The 21,485-nt window shown below is 40.3% G+C and overlaps 1 protein-coding gene across 1 annotated transcript in view; it reads left to right on the top strand.

Moving 5' to 3' along the window:
* Positions 1–4,050: 4,050 nt before the first annotated feature.
* The window catches only part of FRK (fyn related Src family tyrosine kinase), a 52,852-nt gene continuing 35,417 nt past the window's right edge, over positions 4,051–21,485 (top strand). Inside the window, exon 1 of the mRNA XM_075498602.1 lies at positions 4,051–4,842. Within this exon, the coding sequence (XP_075354717.1) occupies positions 4,412–4,842 (431 nt within the window). The 5' untranslated portion in view covers positions 4,051–4,411. The remainder of the gene's footprint in view (positions 4,843–21,485) is intronic.

Raw genomic sequence — 21,485 nt, 5'->3', positions numbered from 1 at the left:
TTCCTGTTTACAAAATTTGAAACAATTGCAGAGGAAAATGTTTGTTTCTGTTGTGATCTCATCTTATTATTAAGAAAAACCACTCTCATTTTCAATTTCCAGTTTGAACTGATAAATATTTCTTAACAAAACTGTTGGTGGGTATTGCCTTGGAATATTCTTTTTTCTCCAGCAGAGTACCGTTCTGACTGTAATTCTCTGCATGGCATAGGGGAATTGTTTCAAACATCATGTATCATCAGTACCAAAGCCTGATGCTCACTGATGTTCAGTCCCTGTCTCTGAAATATGGAGCAGCAAATTTACGAGATGGAGGAGGGTTCTTTTTTTTCCTAAAACTCTAAGGTTTTATGTAATTATACTGATAGTTCCATACAGAGTACATACAAATCAATAGAAATAGGAAATATTGGTAATTAAAACTCATACAAAATGGGTTTTGAAAGCATGGAACACAAATAAAAATTCTACCAAAACAAGACTTTTGAAATATTACCAATTCAAATCTTAACTGTACTTATTTAATACGACTCAGTCTGATACCTTAATTCATGCAGAGCAGTACCTCATTCCAAGAGCACTTCAATTAATATCAGTATTGCAGATTAGGTTTGTACTAGGCTTACTAAAACATATCATATTAACACATTATTTTTCTGTCCATTCAGGCGACTAGGAGATATATGTTTCACCACCATGTTTAAACATGATTGTTTTGTAGAATAAACAAAGCCTAAAGAATATTGACTTTAAGTTAATTAGAATTTGATTTAATGGATTTAGAGGACTGCAAATTAATCCTTTAAGCAGGGGTAAGGCTCCTTGCAAGAGTCTTACTTATATAAGACTTTGTAAGCAACATATAGAATATAAAATGTAACATCAGATATCTGTCATCCTCAAACCTATAGCATCAGTGTGGACTTTTTTCTTTATGGAACAAGGAAATATACTTTAAAAGCAATGGGGAATTACCTAGTTTGAAGGGGGAAAGTACTACTTTATTGAATAGATTTGTTTCCTTTTCTAAAATGTAAGTTTATATGATCCTGTCAGACACAGATTGTAATGATCCATCTTTGTTTTAAGGTGTTGCATATTTCAAGAAACTACTTGCAATATTAATGATTTTTTTAATAATATAGGGACCTGAATACTAAATTTCAGTATCCATACTGTAAATGTGCCATTCTGGTCATAATAAATTCATCTTTCTCACTAGCTATTGCTGGCTGTAAGAATGAGGTGAGACTCTTGTGTCCTTCTCAAAGCATTTTTGCTAATAAAATTCATCAATACATCTGATTAAGTCTTTCACAGTCACTTTACATGCAGTAGCTTATTTATTTGGACAATTTCTGGTTTGACACTCAGCCTCCAAAACAAATTAAGTAAAGAAGACCAGTAAGCAATACAGATCCATTTGCCCTCCTTTTGCAAAAAGAAAATGTAGTGGGATGCAAGGCAAAAGAACTAAATTAAGCCCAGAAATAGGTGCTGCAGAGATTATCCTGTGAAATTATATGTAATACCAGTGCAGAGGACTAGGACAATAGTTTATATTAAAAAGGCCCTGAATATACATGATTATCCTCATTTGTTCCAAACTATAAGCATGAAAATTAGGATTATAGGATTTATCAGATTTTATTTTTTTCAGTAAAACCCGCAAGAACATTTTTATTACGTGTTCATTTTTTTCTTGCCTGTGATAAAATTATATAGCCTCTAAAACATAAAGAGTACTACTTTATTTTCAGAAATGCAGAGAATCCTCAATAAAGCCACCGGGATGGGAGCAAAGACCCTTGCAGAGGCAGTGCTGCAGTGTGGCCACCACAGCTCAGCCACGGTCCTGCCCCACACGGGCTCGGGAATCTGCTCAGCAGTTCTCAGCAACTCCACTCCTCTCTCTTTTTGAGGAGAGTTTTAAATCTGACTAATGAATTCCATGGCTCTTTGTTAAAGTCTGCTTGTTTCATAAATAGAACTGATCCTGAGGAGTTGGTTGGGAGGAAAGTAATCTGATTTATAGTTATTGATCACTGCCAGCAAAAGTCTTTCTGGTCTTGTAAAGCCAAGCAGGGGCATAAATTGGAAGAGAAGATGAATTTAATGCCTGGGTTTATTTGATATAAGACATTCATACTCACAAATGTTTGTAAGGTTAAGCCCGTTCTAGCTACAGTTATAAATATTTATCTGAGTGGTCTCAGTGAATGCAGTGTGCTTTCTAATGTGTATGTATATTGGTACTTGAGTGTAAAGGTGGGTCTTGACCCTGAAGAGAGCTGTGCATGAGATTGATTCTGTACAATGTAAGTGGCTCCATTGTCATGATGAAACTATTCTGTGCAGTAAATGTGAGTGCAAATCTTTGCCAGATTAATGCCCAAGTTGCGAGAACCATAAAATGTTACAGGAAAACTATCAAAGATGCAAACTGAAAAAATCAGATTATTTAATACATCTTTTCTAATATTCTCTGGTTTCAGTAAATGTAGATAATTCTTGAAGCCAGATTAATGAAGATAGTTTCTTTTTCAACACAGGCCTTTCCTGACTTTGTATATTGTCCATCAGACCTAAGAAAAGTAAATATCTCTCAGATATCTGTGTTCTTATTGATCTGGGTAGTGATTAATAAGTGCTGTAGGGAAAAATCATCTCCGGTGGTGCTTCATAAACTAAATACGATTTTCATAATCTGCAAAATCAACATGCCATTTTTTAATCAGGCCCAAAGGGTTCACTACAGATTATGAGGTTTAGTGGTCACTTGATGTGTACAGTATTTCTTTATTCAGTTTCTTCTGCAGCATTGCAGAAGAGGAGTGAGAAAGCAGTTAGTTCCCTATCCCTCTTCAGTGGAGATGCACCTGGTAGTGATAAACTTTCAGTGGAGACTTCTTTCAGTCGTCCTGCAGTCCCTAGTCCATCAGTAGGCTTCTGCCTGTGCCACTGATCTCCTCGTTCAAAGAGCTGACTGAGAGACACGGTGGAAACAAGTGGCTTTGGTTTCTAACTTATTTAGTTGGATTTTTTTTCTAGTAAAGTAAAGGAACAGAAGTCAGCAACTCTAAATGGAGCTGAGAGACATGAGTGAATGGTTTAGGAAAACAGCAGTTATTCCTGACCAAAAAAACCCCACCATGGGAGCCAGTTTTCTTTATCACCAGGAAGCTATAGGTCCATGTGTGGGTTTTGCCTCTTATCTGTAAGAGTCTGCCTCTTACTGAAATGCTGCCGCACGGTGCAGACAGGCTATCTCCTGTGCTTCCTGCTGCCGCTCCAAGCATTACGTGTCCCCCAGGCCCTGGTGAGTTCCAGCTGCTGCAACGCTTGGGCTGCACTGCTGGGGTGGGGCCGATGCCTCCCCAGGCTGCTTTGCCACAGCAGTGTCCGGACACCTGTGCTCGCTCTGTATGCCAGGTTGTAGCTGCTTTAGAAATGGGAGCATACTGGTCAACTTAGTTTCATCGGCTTACTTGGTGACTAGAAGACAGCCATTATTTTTATATGTGATTGGTATAATTAGCTGACTACCTATAGCAATTTTTTGGCTAGTGCCTTTGTTTCCTTCAAATGCAGAGTAAAGAATGAATTAAAATCTATTACCGTATTACTGTAAGCCCCATATATTTATTTTTCCTTGTAAGAAGTGCCAAACCCAGCTCAAAAAATAAAAAAAAAAAAAAAGCCAGAGGACTGGTTGGAAGGGCGGGTGCTCAGCAGGGGAAAGCGCCCAGGTGTGAGGGAGCACAGAAGCCGCAGGTGCTCTCCAGGTGAGGGCATCTGCTGGCCTCGGGCGAGCAAAGGCTTCCCACCGAGAACTGAGACCAGGAAATAAAAAGAAATATTCAAGCTGTCCACGTCGGAGACTGCTAAAGAAACAGGCAGGTCAGCTTGGTTAATCATTACCAAGACAGACTTTACAGACGTTCACAGCTGATCATATGACAGGACCCCATCTGAAATAAGAAAACACCCATCCCAAGCAGTAAGAGTGGAGAAGCCTCCCCTGCTTAGATGTTCTGACTTTATTGTTTTGCCGTGGGAGAAGAGGCTGCACACTCCCCTGTTGTTCCCGGAGCTCAGCCCAGCCCAGCCCAGCTGTTGTGTTGCTTTCCTGTTCCGAAGAGGAAGTGAGAAATTCCCTCCACATGTGCTCCGGCACTTGGATACTCAGGTTTCACTCCCGATCCAGGAGCTGCCTGTAATGAGCTCTCAGTGGGGCTCAGAGAGGAGCTTCCAGCTGTGCCAGAGTTGTTTCATTTTGTGCCAAAGGAGGAGGGGGAGAAGAAATCCTGCAAAAAGCTAAGAAGTTGATGGTGCAAAAATTGGTCTAAGGGTATCACAACTGGGAAAAGCGAAAGGAAAGCAGAAGCAGAGGAAGGCACAAGGAAACAGGATGGGAAACTTTTGTCAGAAGCATTGTGCCTGTTTGGAGCCCTACATCCCGTGCTTATTCTCGGGGAGAGACAGTGAGCAGGATGAGAAAGTTGGGCAAGTCTTCACCAACCTTGCTGTGGTAAGGCATGACTTCCAAGCAGAACAGAAAGACCGAGACAGTAAGATAAAAGAGAAACCTTTACCTCCACTGCCTGGCCAGCATCTGGGGAATATTTGCAGATTTGTGGCACTCTTCAACTACGAGGCTCGCACTGAGGAGGACTTGAGCTTCCGAGCTGGGGACAAGCTTGAAGTGCTGGATTCATCCCACGAGGGCTGGTGGTACGCTCGGCTCGTCCTGCCAGCAGGGTCAGTCTGTCCTGGCCGCAAGCTCCAGGGCTACATCCCCGCCAACTACATAGCTGCTGACCAGAGCATTGAAGCCGAGCCGTGAGTAACCCACGTAACACACACCGCAGTCTCTTTTCTGTTAAGTTAAATGGGCTTGGGACAGGAGGTTATGGCCTTTTCTCTTGCTGATTAGTACCCTGCCACACTCAACCTCCAGCGGTCCTACCGGTGATAGCGCTAGTTGGCAAGTGCAAGGGAAAGACACCATGGTCACAAGAAAATCAATTACAGAAGGCAAAATGTTGAGGGTTTTGTTTTGGTTTAAATCATTTCCCTCTCTGATATATACCCTAATCACCTGCTTAAGAAGCATCTGGGAATATCAGGTTGGTTACCACTGTGATGGTTCATTATTTTTATTTGTATAACAGTGAGTGTGTGTCAGATGCTTCCCAGAGAGTGAAAAGATATGACCCCTGCCCCAAACAGCGTTCAGCCTAACCAGCTGCAAAGTTATCTATTAATCAGAGTTTCAGGAAGCTACCTTTACACCTTTACATCTTCTTACAAATCATGGGTGAGTGTCTAACAGATATGTTGTTTATGGTTTCCTCTACTTTATTTGTTTCTTCTTTGGAGGCAAATCTCTATTCAGGACAAACTTAACTGGAGTAAGTACTGCAAAGGGCAAAAGAGTGGATATAGCAACGGAGTACGAATTGAATTTGTTAAACTTTCACAGAGTTTAATTATGCAGCCCATGTTTTTCTGCGCCTTCAAAACATGTCCAATCTTATTCAATATTCTGAACTAGAGCAGAAATCACACAAAATCAGTTACTTAGCTCCCTAGTGAGGATGAGTAAGGTCTGAGTCAGCCTGGGGTGCAGAGTTACTTATGTGTGTTGCAGTCAGAGGCAGCGTTTGCTGGAATAGGTCTGACTGCAGTTCCAGAGGTATGTTTTGGCAAAAATTATCAGTATGGAAAGAGACAGCAGAAATGGCATTCATTATTAGTCTCAGAATTAATGTTGACTTTAGAGGGATGATGTTGCAGCTTTTCAGTTAAATCTCATTTGGACCTGAAACATAATCTCCGATCTGATCTGCCCACTGTACTGCCAAGGGCTAGGAAAATTGGCTCAGATATGATTATGCCAGTCTTTTGTCAGCTGTAGGATTTGTGCTAGAGGCATCTTAGGGCAACCATAAGATTCCTCTCTAACCTAAAGACCTTAATTTCCAGAGTCTGACCAGCTGTTTCTATTTCTGTATTCAGGCAGACAACCCTTTCAATGGTGATGTTCAAAAGGATTCTTCCAATTGCAGAAATTAATCTGCAGGGAAGGCATTTTCTGAACCACTAGAGAAATGGTGGTAGGCTCTAATTCAACTCAGCTTGGCCTTTGCTCTCTTTCAAGAACTAGTTTTATTACAAGTCATCTAAAATTTCTGCTTGCTGTTAATACTTTGAAAGTAATTTTGCACAGTTGTACAACAAAGTCTCAGCTCTTAAGGTCCCTCTTATCTTTCTATACCTACAGCATCAAATACGAAGTTAAGTTTGCCAAAGTGCATTGTTGCATAACCTCTGTTGTTTTCTTGTTACAGAATCGATTTTATTTTACTTTACACTTTTTATATAACTTTATCCCCTTACTAATAAAGACTAAGTTTTGGCAAAAGATTTTTCTTTATAGATTGTTAGAACACCAGAGAGGAAGAAATGGAGAGCTTTTACAGCTCTCAGATGAAGTCATTCCTCCAAAATGAGTTTTTAGTTTCGTACCAAAACTAATCTGGCTAAAAACGTCTTTTCTCAGATTTCCTTCTAAGTCAGTTGGCTTTAGTGATCTTCATACATATACAAGGCTGTCCGCTGTCAGGCCACACACATATAACCATAGACTAACTCAGGTTGGAAAGGACCTCTGAAGGATGTTTGAAGCAGTTGTCCCAACTCAAACATGGCCAAAATAAAGTTAGACCTGTCTGCTTAGTTGAGCATTTCCAGTTGAGCTTTTCACCCTCATGGTGAGAATTTTTTTGCCTTGTATCCAATTGGAATATTCCTTGCTACAATTTCCTCCAAGAATTCCCTTTCACCCACCCTCTGCATTTCACACCTCTGTTATCCTAGTGAAACAATAAGAGCAACAGTAATGATGGCTTGGAGAACTAACCCTTGTTTTCCCTAAAGTAAAAGAATGAGGGTGAAAAAAGTTATTCTAATGTCTCTTTAATTAAAATTCAATGCTTTAGTCATATTCACTGCCCAAACTTTAAACTTAACTTCTTTCATCTTCCCATTTTGATTTTAATTAGCTCTCCCCTTTGGTGTTGGCCAGTTGCTCGTGGCCGTGATATAGACATTTGTGGAAACAGGAAAAGGTTTTATTGCATTCTTGCATCCTTTATACCAGTCCTTCATGGTCCCAGCATAGAACTGACAAAGAATGGAAGACTTACAATCTCATGTTCACCTGCCAAAATGCATATATACTTTGCATTTTGGCAGTGGTTTTTTTTGCAGTGTGTTGTTTATGCTTTGCCAGGCACAGCTGATTAGCAGTCTTTACGCTAGTTGAAAGCACATTCCCTAGCACCAGCCAGCTTCTGTGTGTCTACAGAGACAATGGGAATTTTAGCTTATTTCTGGACTGATCTCCATCTTATTAGATCAAGACAAACTGTCTAAACTGTTCTGGGAAACAGACTTGATTCGTGGTATGACTCTTAGGAAGCTTGGGAAGAAAACCAAACTGGCCGTATTCTTTAGCAGCTGATTTCAGCGTCATTGTATATAAACTTTTTAAAAAATTGACATTCATATGCATGCATGGATACTCCATAAATTCACTTAAATAAAGGGATAGAGCGGCATGAAATATTCTATACGTCATGAAATGACTTAGACATGACAGGGCAACTATGTAAGTTTAACCAATATGTGCTTGAAAGCTGCATGCAGAGCAGTCAAATTTATTCTGCTAATCATTTTAGTTTTGCCTGTAGCCTTCAAGATTATTAGCAACAAAATATATCTGGACCTTTTTTATCAACATTTTGACATGGTCTTTATTACAGAGACAGTTAGAGATCAGAGAGTCCATGTGGATCTCTTTGTCCATTCTGGCAGAAGATAATGCTAAGTAATTGCTTGTTCTCGGCAAGTGCCGCAGCAGACCATTTTGTCTCCTCGCTGAAGTGTCTGCGAATTTTTTCAGGGAGAAAGGCTTTTTTGAACTTTTCCTTGGTAAGAAAGAGAATGAAGTAAAGTAAGAAGGAAAGTGAGAAACTTTTCTTCCTTGTCCTCATTTAGGTAACAGTTTTTCTTCCTGGAAGTCTCTTTGACTCCATCCAATATGACTGAGGTAGTGCAGATAAGGTGGATCAATAACTGGATGAAAGGGCAGAAAGGATGTGCAATATCTCCAGCCTGGGGAAAACAAAAATTAAATACTATTTATAACAAGGAATTTTTGTGTATCCGTGGCTATCAGAATGTTCTTTACTGTGTTGCTTTCCTCAGACCAAAGTTTGTTGGTAGAAATCGTATGCTAAAATTGAGGGGAGACTTTGTTTATATTATATTTTGCTAATATATTTATATTTATATTCTATGATATAACTAACTTATGCCAAAAGTCAAACACTTCCTATTTGTGCATGATATCTTGTTAAAAAAAGTTTCTCTTGCTTCCTTCCTTTGGCATGAGTGATCCCTTCCAGTGTGAATGACTTGGATGAAATCAGTAATAATCTGTGTGAATAGGGGAAGGGGGAAAAAAGGTAAATCCATGGCTTGGGTTCTGCCTGCTGCAGCATTGCAGTCCAAATGTATGCTGCATAAGATTAAATATGCCCAAGTGTCGTGGTTTAGCCCCAGCCGGCAGCCAAGCACCACGCAGCCGCTCGCTCACTCCCCCTCACTCGTCACACCAAGAAATGCACGCCTGCTACCATGAAGGCTGCTTTGGACAGACTGAGGAAACAAAGCCCTTCATTTTTATATTTACCGGTAAAGCATCTTCTTATTGCTGATCTTTTCTAGCACCTGCAGTACTCCTTATGCTGACAACAACCCGTCAGGTGGAGGGATTGTGAAGGGATTGTGCCTAGTGTCTCTGGAGGCAGGTGTGTGCTCCTGGCCCTACCTGGCTGGCTGGGACAAGGCTTCCGGGGCGTGGAAGCATTCGTCTAGCAAACTGTAGTCGCACAGTGAACTTTCTCTTCATGAGGAAATAAACCCGTTACTACAAAAATGTTATTTTACTTAATATCTGACCAAAGGCAGATGCAGACTATGCTAATGATAAATTAGCAACTGTAAGAACACTTGGTACTTTTCTTCTCTCTGCATCACAGGTAGCACTCGAAACCACAAGCCAGACAAATGTTTCATTTCTAAGGAAGTCTGAGTGAGGTTGTATCTGCCATATCCCATGGCTTCGGAATGCTCTTCTTTCTGGGTTTAGACACAGAACATTTAGAAAAAGGAAAGCAAAAAATGCCGTTGGAGATACAGTCACATAATTTAACTTGCATGTCCAGCAAAGGATAATCAGAAAGAGCGATTCAACTAACACCAAAATCTGAATTAAAAGGTATAAATTTCCTTGGCAAGGAGTGTGACCTTCCTGTCTCTGCTCTTTCTGTGCCTGTTATTCTGCACTATAAACAGGAACCATAGTAACGCATTCACCTGCCCTTACTTTATTACTGCCGGTTGTTTTACCTAAACAAGAAAAAGACAGTGCAAATTGTTATGGACAACAAATATAGCCCAGCTGCACAGTTAATTTTAATAAAGCAAAAATAAAAAAAACCCCTCACTGTTGGAGTGACATGAATTCTTTTTTTCTAGAGGAAAGGTGTAGTTAGAGGGGGCTCTCGCCTGCCATCCTAATGGACCTGTTGGCTGTTTATTGAAAGTCCACTTCATTCCATATGTTCATGACAACATTATTGACACAAGGCTGCTGTGCTGAGGGAAGTAAATCCACACAAATTCCTAGTAGATTAGGTCAAAGAAGATCACAGCAATTACTTTTAACTTTTGCCAGTTTCAGAAACGTTCCTTATTTCAGAGAGATTTCTCACGTAGGTATTTCCCAGCTGGTGGAAACCAAGCCCCAGACCTAATCAATGAAACCTCACGTGAGTGGGGTCAATTCCACAATGAGATTTTTAAACAACTCTTTGAAAGCAGAAGTGACTTGTAGGTTATTTTTGTCAATCTCCATAATTCCTGAACCTTCTGTGACCTGACTCAGCTTTAACTATTTCATACATTGACTGAATCTGAGTTACTATACATGAACAATAAAGCGTTCCCTGGGCTAACCTGTTTCAGACTTTCTGCAAAGTCAGGCTTATGGGGTTTCTTTGGTTCATGTAGGTCATTTTTCAAAGTGATATTTAGAGCCAAAATATCTAGAGGGTCTTTTTAAAGTGAAACCTTAGATTCTGCTGAACACCTCAGAAAGCTGAATGTAATCCACTGTTGTTTCTGTGCATTCCCTCTCTCTCACTCTCGTAATTCCCCTCTCTATTACGGTCCAAACTCCCGAGGACTCCACCAGAATCAGCAGTAACCCTTGTACCAAAATGAACTTGTACATTGCTAACATGACTACACAAAGTAGTAGTAGGTTGTTCTCACATTCTTGGAACCTGTTACATTAAGTATGAAAGCTATTCTCATATAGTTTTTGGTAGAAAAGGTTTATCACCAAAATATGTATTTATTATAAATCATAGAAATGGCTGTATGTGAACTCTTTTCTTTCAATTGATACACTTCATGTATGTGCTTTTGTGTGTGCATGCACGTGTACACACACACAACATGAAAGTTTATAAGTTTATAAGACTGATACTTTTAAGACCATGCAAAACAGCCCTGTGAGACAAGGTGTGTATTGCAAAGCCAGAAGATCATGCTTCTGCTGTTTTTTGACCTTGTGTTCATAGCATCTGAAGTACCCAAATTTTGAACTGCCATGCATGTTTTGGAGTGTCTCTCTTGAATTTAGATGATTGAATACTACAAAAAGACCATTAATTTAATCACTTAACTTGTTTGGTTGTTGTTGAGCATTCCAGTGCTGTCTTCAAGCACATCTCAAACTTTGTCTTCATTGCTGCTCATTTCTTAAATATGCAAAGATACACTGAACACAAAAGGAGATGGTTTACAGAACTGTGAAATGTCAGATTTTGTCAAGTGCCAGCAGTATTTGCACATCCATGTGTATACTCATGTCCAGAAAATGTGTGTCTCTGCTCAGAAAGGTGGAAGGAATTATGGCATTGTAGATGAGCAGTTCATGCAAACTTGTCTAATTTAGGTCACCTATTTTCTGTCAATGTGGTTTTCTAAATGTACAACATTTTCTATATAAATTCTGAGAAATGAAGAAATTTCTTCCTACCTCGTCTTTATTTGAAATTAGTGTGTACGTTATACATAATAGTCATTATATACCAGTTTCCATTACCCTGTTGTGAAAGATTTGACAATGAATCATGTGAAGACCAGAAACAATATCCTTAAAACCTGCAAACATAGCCAGTTAGCTTTTTTTACGGCACTGTGAAACCCAGGTGGCCTATACAGTGTCTTTTAGAAAACCAAAGACCATATACTGGTCAGAATAACTCAATAGTCCTGTTTGATGTTTTTTCTTCAGACTCCGTAGGAATAAGCATTGTGTATGCTAGCCTAGATTAGTTGGTTTTGAGCAATGTTGTTGGCAAAAACATTCATCAGATATTGTACAATGGTTACTGTTTCCTCAATAGTTGTCTTTGATGGCTCTCCGCGCAGCACAATACGGAACTGTGCAGAGCTGAGTGATCTCAGAGCAGGTTTAGAACTGAAAAACAGTAACCGGCAGTTCAGCCAGGCTAAGAAGTCCTAAAGCTGGGCTGATTTTAAACAAACTGGGTCAGGTATCTCTGTGAAGAATTATTTTGTAACATGTAAAAAGCTCTGTTGGTTATAGAAAGCTTTGGGGCTTTCTTTGTGTAGGATCATATCTGTACTGAAGAGATTAAGTCACAAAAACATAAGAGATACCCTACGAGGTCAAACCAATGGTGCCTCTAGCCCCGTTATTCTGTTTCAGAAAGGATTTTATGAAAAGTGCACAGGCCCCATCCACTTTCTTTGATCTGTTCCCTTTGTACTTAACCAGAGGCTGGAACTGTTGTATAAGCAATGTCAGAGGGTACATCACTGCCATGTCTAATTACAGACCTATTGTCAAGTCTGTTTAGCAAAAGCGTAGGTGTTGACACTGCACAATTCTTTATTTCTGTCTGTGGGCAAAGACCAAGCTATTAGGAAAAAAAAAAGAAAACCCCAAACCCACAAAACCCCCTCTCATCTCTGTAGAAAGTTTTATATTCCTAAACAAGTGTTTGGCTTTTTTTTTCCCGATTGGTGATTGCTTAGTCATGAGTGACTCAAAAAACCCATGCTCAAAATAAATACGCACAAAAGGAAACGGTAGCGCTGTACAGGTCCCTGTGAAATTCAGGGACCGGTCCTTTGCAGACCACACCTATCTGCCTCATCTACCGTAATGCACCCGAGCTGGCCCGGGCTGCAGACCTCAGTGACTTTAGCCTCACAGATTTACCCATCAAGTCATTCTGCTTCCTACCAAAGATGCAGAACTAAACCCAGGATGTGTCCTGTCACTGTCTTACAGACATTATCTTCTAACATGAGGCTATAGCAGAGATGCCTCGTGCAAACATTATAAGAATGATGCAGGCTTCCAGTAGCCTAGTTTAGACAACAAAAAAATTACTTCACTTTAATTTTAAAACAGATTAGTAGAGAAAATATGATTAATCAGATTTCAGATGTTCTTCTGTAATAAAATGTTTTGTTCCTTTTCAAGTTATGCAAGCAAAGTATGCATAGCAAAGAAAGAATATAATTTATTAGGTGATATTTAAAAAAAGACAAAATATTATTACATATTTACTACTACATGTAAGAGGAAAAAACAATTTTCAGTGATTTTTAAATAGTACTATATAGGACATATTTGAAGACCCTTCTTGTGTTAGAACTTTAAAAAGAAGAGATTAAACTTCTTTAGTTAGTCTTCTTAAGTCTGAAGCTTATTCTTCATTGGAGTTTTCTTAAATGTCGACATTCAGGTTTGCACCTCATAACTGCATTAAAAACCCCATAAGAGTTACAAGAAATTAGAATGGAAATCTACATCTTTGCAGTTTTCATTTCTCCAGACATGCCTAGATTTCATCTGGAAATAGCTTTTCAGAAGATCAGACAAAGTATTGATCATGAATGCATTCCTTTTCTTTATCACTTAAACCAAATAGAAATACATACGTTTTTTCCGTGCTGGTACACTAATCTTGATCAATGAAAACTGGAAAAACAAGGCGGTGAATTAAATAATAAGCGATGGTTCCATAAAGGATCGCACTAATTGACATTTTCATTACTTCTATGCAGACTACTCTATAATCTATAATATTTCACACTATACATTTATCTGCAGTAACGTTGGTAAACATTTTCCCTTAGCTTTCTCTCACTAAAGCAGATATATTGCTAGTTTAATTAATAACATTTTTCTGTGTTTATAGGACAAACGATTTTGCAGCATACCTTTTCAAACCTCCCTGCAAAAGAATAGAAAAAACCAAGTCTGAGACTCACGTGTGGGAATGAATGTATACCATGAATTTCAGAAATATGAGAACTCACAAACCTCAATCTTCCTTTTGAAACTACTGATCTTTTCAGTTAGTGGCAGTCTCTGTAAGGGTATATGGAAGGAGCTTCTGCTCCTCTAAGGGTATGTGGTGAAAGGAGCCATACGCAAGAGCATGCGGAGACACACCTGAGGGACACGTGAGAAGGGAGGTGGTTGATGAGGACAAGCCTGCTCAGTTGCACTCACGGATAAGGGTACGCGGAGTGTGGGAAAGCTTCTTTCTCAGGAAGATTATCTGAGGACCTTGCCAATAAGGAAAGGGAGGGAGACAAACACACAGAGACACCAAACCCGACCGATTAATGTTAACAATCAGAAATAAACCCGGTCAGTCGCACTAATTGATGGGCTATCAAGAAACAGCGGGCAGACTTGGACTTTGCAACTGATAAGGATGCAAACCTGGGGGTCCAGGATGTTGGAGGGGGGTCTGTGGGGCTACGTCAAGTGATGAAACAAGGTTTAGGGAAGAGAGATCGCGGAGGAACAAAGAGGGGGTAGACAGAAAGGGGTATAAAAGGTGCTGTTCACGTGTAAAACGGGGCCAGTCAGTACACTTGTCTGGCTGAGCCCTTCGCCTGGTCACCACGCTCTGCTCTGTCTTCTCATTAAATCCTTTCTTGAGTATCTGTCTGTCCCATGTGTGAGTGCTGCAAGGACTAAGTGCCAGCTACTGGGGGGACTGGTGTGACTGGGTACTGGGCCAGCAACTGGAGTCAGAGCTGGGGTGTAGGTGCTGCTGGCCTGTGGTGTCAGCTGCTGCAGTGAGTGGGGTCTCAGTGCCCGATGCTGGAGTGTGGGGGGGTCTCGGCCAGCAGCCACTGGGGTATGTCTCGAAACCAGCTGCTGGGGGGACCGGCGTGCGTGAGGCGAGTGTGGGTAAGAGGGGCTGGGATCAGGGCAGGGCTGTTGGATGGAGAGACAGGCTGTGCCCGTATTTGAGGGTGGGATCCGCAAATGCGCGTGTGCTTGTGAATCTAGAGCGTGCGTGTGTGTGCACGCGTGCGTGCCACCGGTAGCGACCTGCTGGCTCTGCCGGCCGAAGAGGAGGAGGAGGGGGCTGTGCTTGTGTTTTATGTGAGTCCTGTACATGGGTGCTGTTGAAGGCAGTGCCTTGTCTGCGGCAGTCTGTGTGACCGGCCGTGTCAGCGTCCTCTCTGTGTGTCTGTGTGTCTCTGAGACACACGCTCAGCTTCGCTGCTGGTTGAACCTGCGAAGGGGAACGCGGCAGCCACGTCCCTCAGCGTGGGCAGACACCCTGTGTTCCCGGGCTGGGCTCCAGCAGCCAAGCAGGAGGTCCCAGGGCCGCGGCGGCTGGAGGAGGCGGCCGCTCCTAAATCCACTTGGTGGTCTCCTTTACCTCTGCTTCAAAAAAGAGACTCTTGACTTTCTGTTCCTTTTATTGGATGCTTTTCGCAGAGTCCTACAGAGTTATGAATGTTTAGAAGTGTGTATGTATTCTCAGCCACTGACATGGATGAATCAGTATCATTTTTATCCACAGAAAGTCACCTGATGTTTTTTGCTGTTCCAGAATGACAACTTGATTAGCTTGGAAAGATAATTATTAGTTTTCTGAATACCTGCAAGGAAAGAAAAGAGAAAATGAGATCTTGTTCTTATTACAGAGTTTTGAAAAATCACCCAGAAGCTTCCTTTGATGCAGACATAGCTTTCTGACACGGTGTTGTGATCTCTTACAAAAGAAACCATGTGTGTGGGTCTTGGGCTGATAATATACACACTGATATGGAGTTTGATGTGCTCCAGCTTTACTTCTCGAAGTAAAAGGTGTCTTTAGTGTGTCACCCTTCCCATCTGTCACCCTGAAAACTGGGAGACCATTTGGTTAAGAAATTTGTCCCCATGTGAAAGAACCGTTCTGTCCTTTGACTCGGGGTCACCTGGGGGTGCCAGACTGCACAGTTCCTTTCCGAGTCCCCCTGGGGACAGCGTGACCTGGTTGTTTTCCACTGAAGGTTGACCTGAGAGAGGGCACGAGTCTGCTCAGACTGCTGGCAATAGGCTGAGGAGGTATGTGCCCAAGTGAATGTCCAAGAGAGAGCTCTGCACAAAATGGATGGAGAGGTCTGCTCTGCAGCCAGTGTCCTGTGCAGGCAAGGGGGGCTTTTTATTTCCGAGGGTGTCTGTATTACTTCTGTACTGAGGTGAGTTTCTCTGTGAGAAAAGAAAATAATTTCTCAGGAATGATTTTCTCAAGAAAATCAATTGAGTGCTTTTGGAAGCTGTAATGGTTTAAGTGAATGTATGATTGAACATTTTCTTGTCCTTTTGAGTTTCCCTTAATGTTAAATCAATTGATGTTATTAGTGTTCTCTGTACCATGTTAACATTAAGGCTACCTCAAGGTTTCAACTTTGTTCCTCAGTTGTTATGAATAGCAGAGTTATCGCTACTTTTAGGGTATATTATGGCAGTATATCAGTACTTTTCATGTATGTGTTAACAAATGCATACAGGTACTACTAGCATTGATGCAAGACTTTACAATGCTATTTGGAAGACTCTATGCAGCAGAAATAGGGTCTGAGGAACACATTTTAAGTTTTTTTGAATAGAGGTGACTATATGGCTATATTTCACACCCAACGTCCCAAAGCAATGCCCATTAAAGCCAATGGTAGCCTTTCATTGACCCCGAAGACAAATTGTTTTAGAGCAAGTTCTAAATGCAATGAAGTCCTTATCCAGGTACAAAACCACTACTGGGAACAAACTTTGATGATTGACTTTAGTCTCTTAAATTGGAGAAATACCAGGGGCTTATGTAACTAAAACATCACAGAAAAAGTAATATGATATCACTTTCATCTACCGTTTATTTTCTCATATAGAAGAACTTCAGAGCACATTAAATAATACAGCATGCAGATGACCAATATTGTGGAGACTTAAGGCAAATGTTGAAATTAATTATGCAATAGTGAAGTGGGGGCTCACAGGATGAGATTTATTTTATGGAGATTTCCTCAGATCAACTCTATCAGGTTGTGTTTTGGTTACTGGTTTATTATCTTTTGTTCCTATTGTGCAGTGAAACTGGTATTGGGTGAGCTATGCTAATTTACAGAGCTCATGCACTTGGCCTTGTAATATAATCCCTACAGGGGAAATAGTCACTTCCCAGTCATTACAGAGTGCAAGAGTAGCCAAAGGTGCAATGGTTTGCCATCCTGAAGCAGACTCAGAGCAAATTAATTTCCATGTTTCCAGCACAGTCAACTGCTATTATCAACTATTGAAAAACTAATGTAGTGTTATGCATAATCCCTTACAACAGAATCACAGGACAGTATAGTTATGGCCTACTGAAGTACTTACTAAACAGGTTTATACACAACGTGTCATGGATTTTTTAGACTAATTCCTAAGTAATCTTTGTGTTTACATTTACAAGACAGTAAATTTGTTCTAGACTGTAAGAGGAAATGCCTCCCTCTGTGGTGGGTTTTACCACACTTACTCACTGTTGAACATTACCTTACCCAAACAGTCCCACGCAGTTACTTACTGTAAAAGCCGCTAAAGACCTGGCAGGCCCTTTCTTTAGGGCACAGCTTCTTATTTCTAACAAAAACAATGGAGTAACACAAACCAAAGGTATTTCTTGGGCCAAAACAGACTTTAGAGGCTCAGAGTCCTTTTTGACACATCTGCTGCCCTCTTCTCACGAGCTAATAATCTCCTGCAGTTTCTTCAGCTGGGCTCCCCCAGTGATTTTTTAGTGCAACCTGGGGCTCCTTTTGGGTCTCAGGTATACAGAAGGTCAGTCTGCCAGGGTAGGTGCTTGAAAAAAAGAAATGGTAGCAAAGGTTCTGCCTAATTTTGGTGGTAGGTCATGTACGTTCAATCCCAAAAGGATTACCTCTGTTGTAGCAGTGGCACATTCTCCAAATCACTGTATGTGAGCATCTATGCACTTTGTATATTCCAGCAAAATAGTGACTATGGTATGTTAGAGACATAGGTTTAAATTGCTTCATTTTATCTAAAGATCCCCTGTTTCGTGGATGAATGTACCACTTGTGTCCCAGTGCTCACGTTCATGATCAAATAAGTATGGGAAGAGAGAAGGGAAAAATGGCTCCCTTCTGCTGGAAGAAAGAAGCAGCAATGTTTCTCGAGAGTCCTTAGTTTTAGTTTTATATCAAATCAAAATATTTAACATGGCCTGAAACAAAATGAAGGGTATTGCTTCATTGTATCTTGTTTTCAGATAACTTAATCCTTTCTGAACAAAATGAAAAGAAAAAATGCTTATATTTTGATGGAAACTCCATTTGAAAACAGAAATAAAAAACCCTTTAAATTTGAAGATTTTTCAGATTGAGTGCCTTCACAAGTTAAGCTATAATATTTTGTTTAGAAAATATATAGAGAAGTATAACTTAATTTTCTTTGCCTTTTTTTGCTTCTATGTCTCTTCCGTTATCACGTCTTATATTCTGCCATCTCACCAACAAAACTGTCTCAAGTCTAACATAAATTTAGTATTTATGGAAAAACACCAACAAGTCAGCTATAATCCGTTGACAAGAACATTAGCAAAATGTTATCCAAAAGCCATGAGCAAAATGGGATCTGTTATTTTCCAAAACTGGGTATTTTGCATTGTAATGTCTATTTAAAGAAAAATCACACTGTTGATCTCGAAATACAGAAAATACAGCGGAACTTACAGTGTGTTGCTACAGACAGACTGTCACTTTCAAACATACAGGCAGACTTCTACATACATACATAACATAAGCTAATGCTGCTCTGTCGTTTCGATAGATCTCTGCTGCTTACATAGTGTAGAAATGAGCCTTTAGTTTTTCACAGCTATTCACGTGTTCTGTGTTTTCCCCTGTGGAAAGAAAAACAGCCTTATTCCACCCACTGTCATTGTGAAAAGACTCAGAAACTCCAGGTCCCACACGCAATGCATGTGGATAGTCTTCATTTTATTTTGTGATAAGTTATTCAACAACAAGGATCTGAGTAATGTACATGACTCAGATCTTTACGTATGAAGCAAATTCATTGTTGTTGCGAAAGGTTAAGTGTGCTGCCCTACATAACCATCTCTGAAAACCTGAATTTCTAGTTTAACTTGGAGGAAACTGGTTTCTGATTATGGTAAATAAGTAATCAGAACTGAGCTGTGTCACTATACATGTACATTGTAAATTATTTTTTATTTCAAGTATTGTCCAAGTCAGGTATTTTCTGCAGTGTGTTAAGATTTTAACTGATTTACTGTAGATACAGACGGCTGTTGTTACCTAAACATTTTTTTAAAGACTTCATCTGACTCACTTGTTGCTGATGGTACTTTGGCGAGTAAGGTTTAAACCAGTACATTTAGCAGTGGCCTCTAGTCAATAAATATATGATGAAAATGAATGTTAAAGTATTCTCTTGGCAAGTACAAACATGAGTGGTGTGATGAACTAAGAAAGGGAAAGGGAAAAGATCTGTAGAGAGCAGTCCTTACAGTGAGAGTTAGTCTGTGAAATTGGTTGAAGAGATATTCTGTGAAATCGTTTCCCCAAGTAGGACTGAAATTGCTGCCAAAGACATGCCCTGCGGGAGCAGGATAAGCTGGAAACCAGCATTTGCTGAGCAGGTGCAGCAGCTCAGGCAGCAGCAGGTTATAGCCCTTGGGCAATAAATGCAGTCCTCAGTTTTGTCTTGTCTTTATTTTCTCTTCATCATTGTCTGTTAGCTCTGACTTTCCCCCTTCTCTCCCTCCACCTGCTTGATAATATTCTACGGTCCTCTCTGCTTTGAATTTTTACTGTCCTGTTTTCTCCCTCGCTCCTGCAGTGTCCCGTGCACTCCTTTATCATTAGCTTTAAATTCCTTCCTCTTAAATTTTGTCTTTGTCCCATGCATCCTTCAGTATCTGATAATAAATGACAATGAGAGATGGACAGCATTAAAAACAATCCCAGGCAAGCCTGTAGAAGGAAGTAAGGAGGAAGGGCTCTGTTTCCAAAAGACCTGAAACCCAGTCTTAGGTTTTCCAGCCTCTGCACAGTGAGAGTCTGCAAGCCCTAGAGTAATCCTGGACCTTTCACTATGTAGACTCTTGTGCCATATCTGGGAAGGCTTGTGTTTTTGAAAATGCTCATGAAAGGAATCTTTTGCAAGTTTTCATCTTCATGGTTTAGCCTGACTACAGATTTTTTTTTTTCCAACACCGTCATCGAGTTCACTGTAGACTATAAAGGGAAAACTGAAGCAGCCAGTGCTCATCTCCCACGCTCTCCTTCACGCACGCAGTTCATCGTTTGTAAAGCACATCTGTTTCTTAACTATGTTATATCTGGAAGGCTTTCATCTTTACAGTGATATTTCCTAATTTCTTGAAATGTCAGCTCTTGGAGAAATGATATTACTTCAATAGTCTTATAATTAAGGCAGCCTAATATTTTCTATCAGAAGAGCTTGTTTAGTTGCTCATAATTTTTCCAGGCTTTACCTGATTGGATGTGAATTTTCCAGGGTTGATACGAGGCACAGGCTGCCTCTTTCTCTCCCTGAAAGCAAAAAACATGGCTCAGAACAATATGAGAAATCCTTTGTGCATGTACTTTGGAGGAAGGGCTTGATATTTGATAGGGGAGATTGCTATATTAAAATTGTGTGCTTTTTTGCTATCTAAGAGAACTTTGCTTCAAGCTAACCAAGACTTTGAAAATAAAATTGCACTTTATATGGGGTAACTGACCATATTCATTAGAATTTGACAGCTGCGTTCTGTATTTTTGATATTTTGGGAAAACCCAGCAAGTGCTTGGAGCCTTCCTCTCAGCGCAGAGGGGACGTGCTGGTGGCTCCCTTGGTAAACTCCTGTCCCTGCTTCTGCACTCGTGTTTACCCACAGCAGACTGCAAACCCGGCATGGATTAAAAGCTGGCTCAGCAGCCCTCTTTGTCCCGCATGGATGACGGCAGTGAAGAGTGGCACATGCAAGCCTGTTCAGGTTTCCATGTGCTGAGTAAGGGCAGTGATCACAGGATGGTCATATGATGAAAGTAACTGAATAAGACCCTGGAGGATCTCTCTCTCTCTCTTTCTCTGTCTCTTCAGCTTTCCGTGCACCTCTCCTTGTCTCCTGTGACGCGGAAGTTAGCAGCTATTGCTCTCTGAATAAACTACTACATACTGTACGATGCTAAATTCCCCGACAGGTAGGCCCTAGGCATTTCCCACTGGACATCCAAAATTAGTAGAAAGATCTTATAATAATGCCTTATTGCCTTACTCCCTTCCTGTGATGTTTCTCCGCTGTAAAAAATATTTTACAAGCAAAAGTGCCACAAAAAGAAATTAATGAATGTTCGTAAAGCATTTGGATATTATAGTCATGAACACTACAATAGAGGCTGCTAGGAAATTAACCATTCATGCAATTTTATAACTTGTATTGAGAGCGGAGACTGAACAACGTACAGTAAATAAACTCTATCTACTCAATGACAAAACAAAATAGAGGGTAACTATGCAGTGGGCGGCATTTGTATTAACACTGTAGGAAGCAGTAGATGTGGCCATGTAATTAAAGATGGTATCATACTGGATTTTCCTGAAAATGGCTGAGTGGATGCCATGAAAGCAATATTAATATTGCCATCTCCTAGCTTTGGGGTTCTTGACTTTGCAGCTGCAGCTTTTTATGACTGCAGATTTTAAGGCATTTAAAATGTAACATTTATATATTGTTGAAGCTTTTCTTTATTTGTTTTAGCTATTGCACAAGCTTTCTGCATTCCAGAAGAAACTGGGATATATTTGGTTTCAATATATACAGTATCTATTTTTCTTTGTCCTCACCCAAGACTTTTGCTCTAATTACAGTAATTCTTTGCTCTTCTTAGTCTAGAAAATCTTTTATTCTCCTCATAGCCTAGCACTACAGACACAGTTAACGCAATCCAGTTAATCTACTGGAGGGCCAGCTAAC

This window comes from Mycteria americana, chromosome 3, assembly GCF_035582795.1.
Source record: "Mycteria americana isolate JAX WOST 10 ecotype Jacksonville Zoo and Gardens chromosome 3, USCA_MyAme_1.0, whole genome shotgun sequence".
In the NCBI taxonomy this organism is placed as follows: domain Eukaryota; kingdom Metazoa; phylum Chordata; class Aves; order Ciconiiformes; family Ciconiidae; genus Mycteria; species Mycteria americana.
The sequence above is the reverse complement of the archived record's forward strand: the minus strand, read 5'-3'. Positions and strand labels throughout refer to the sequence as shown.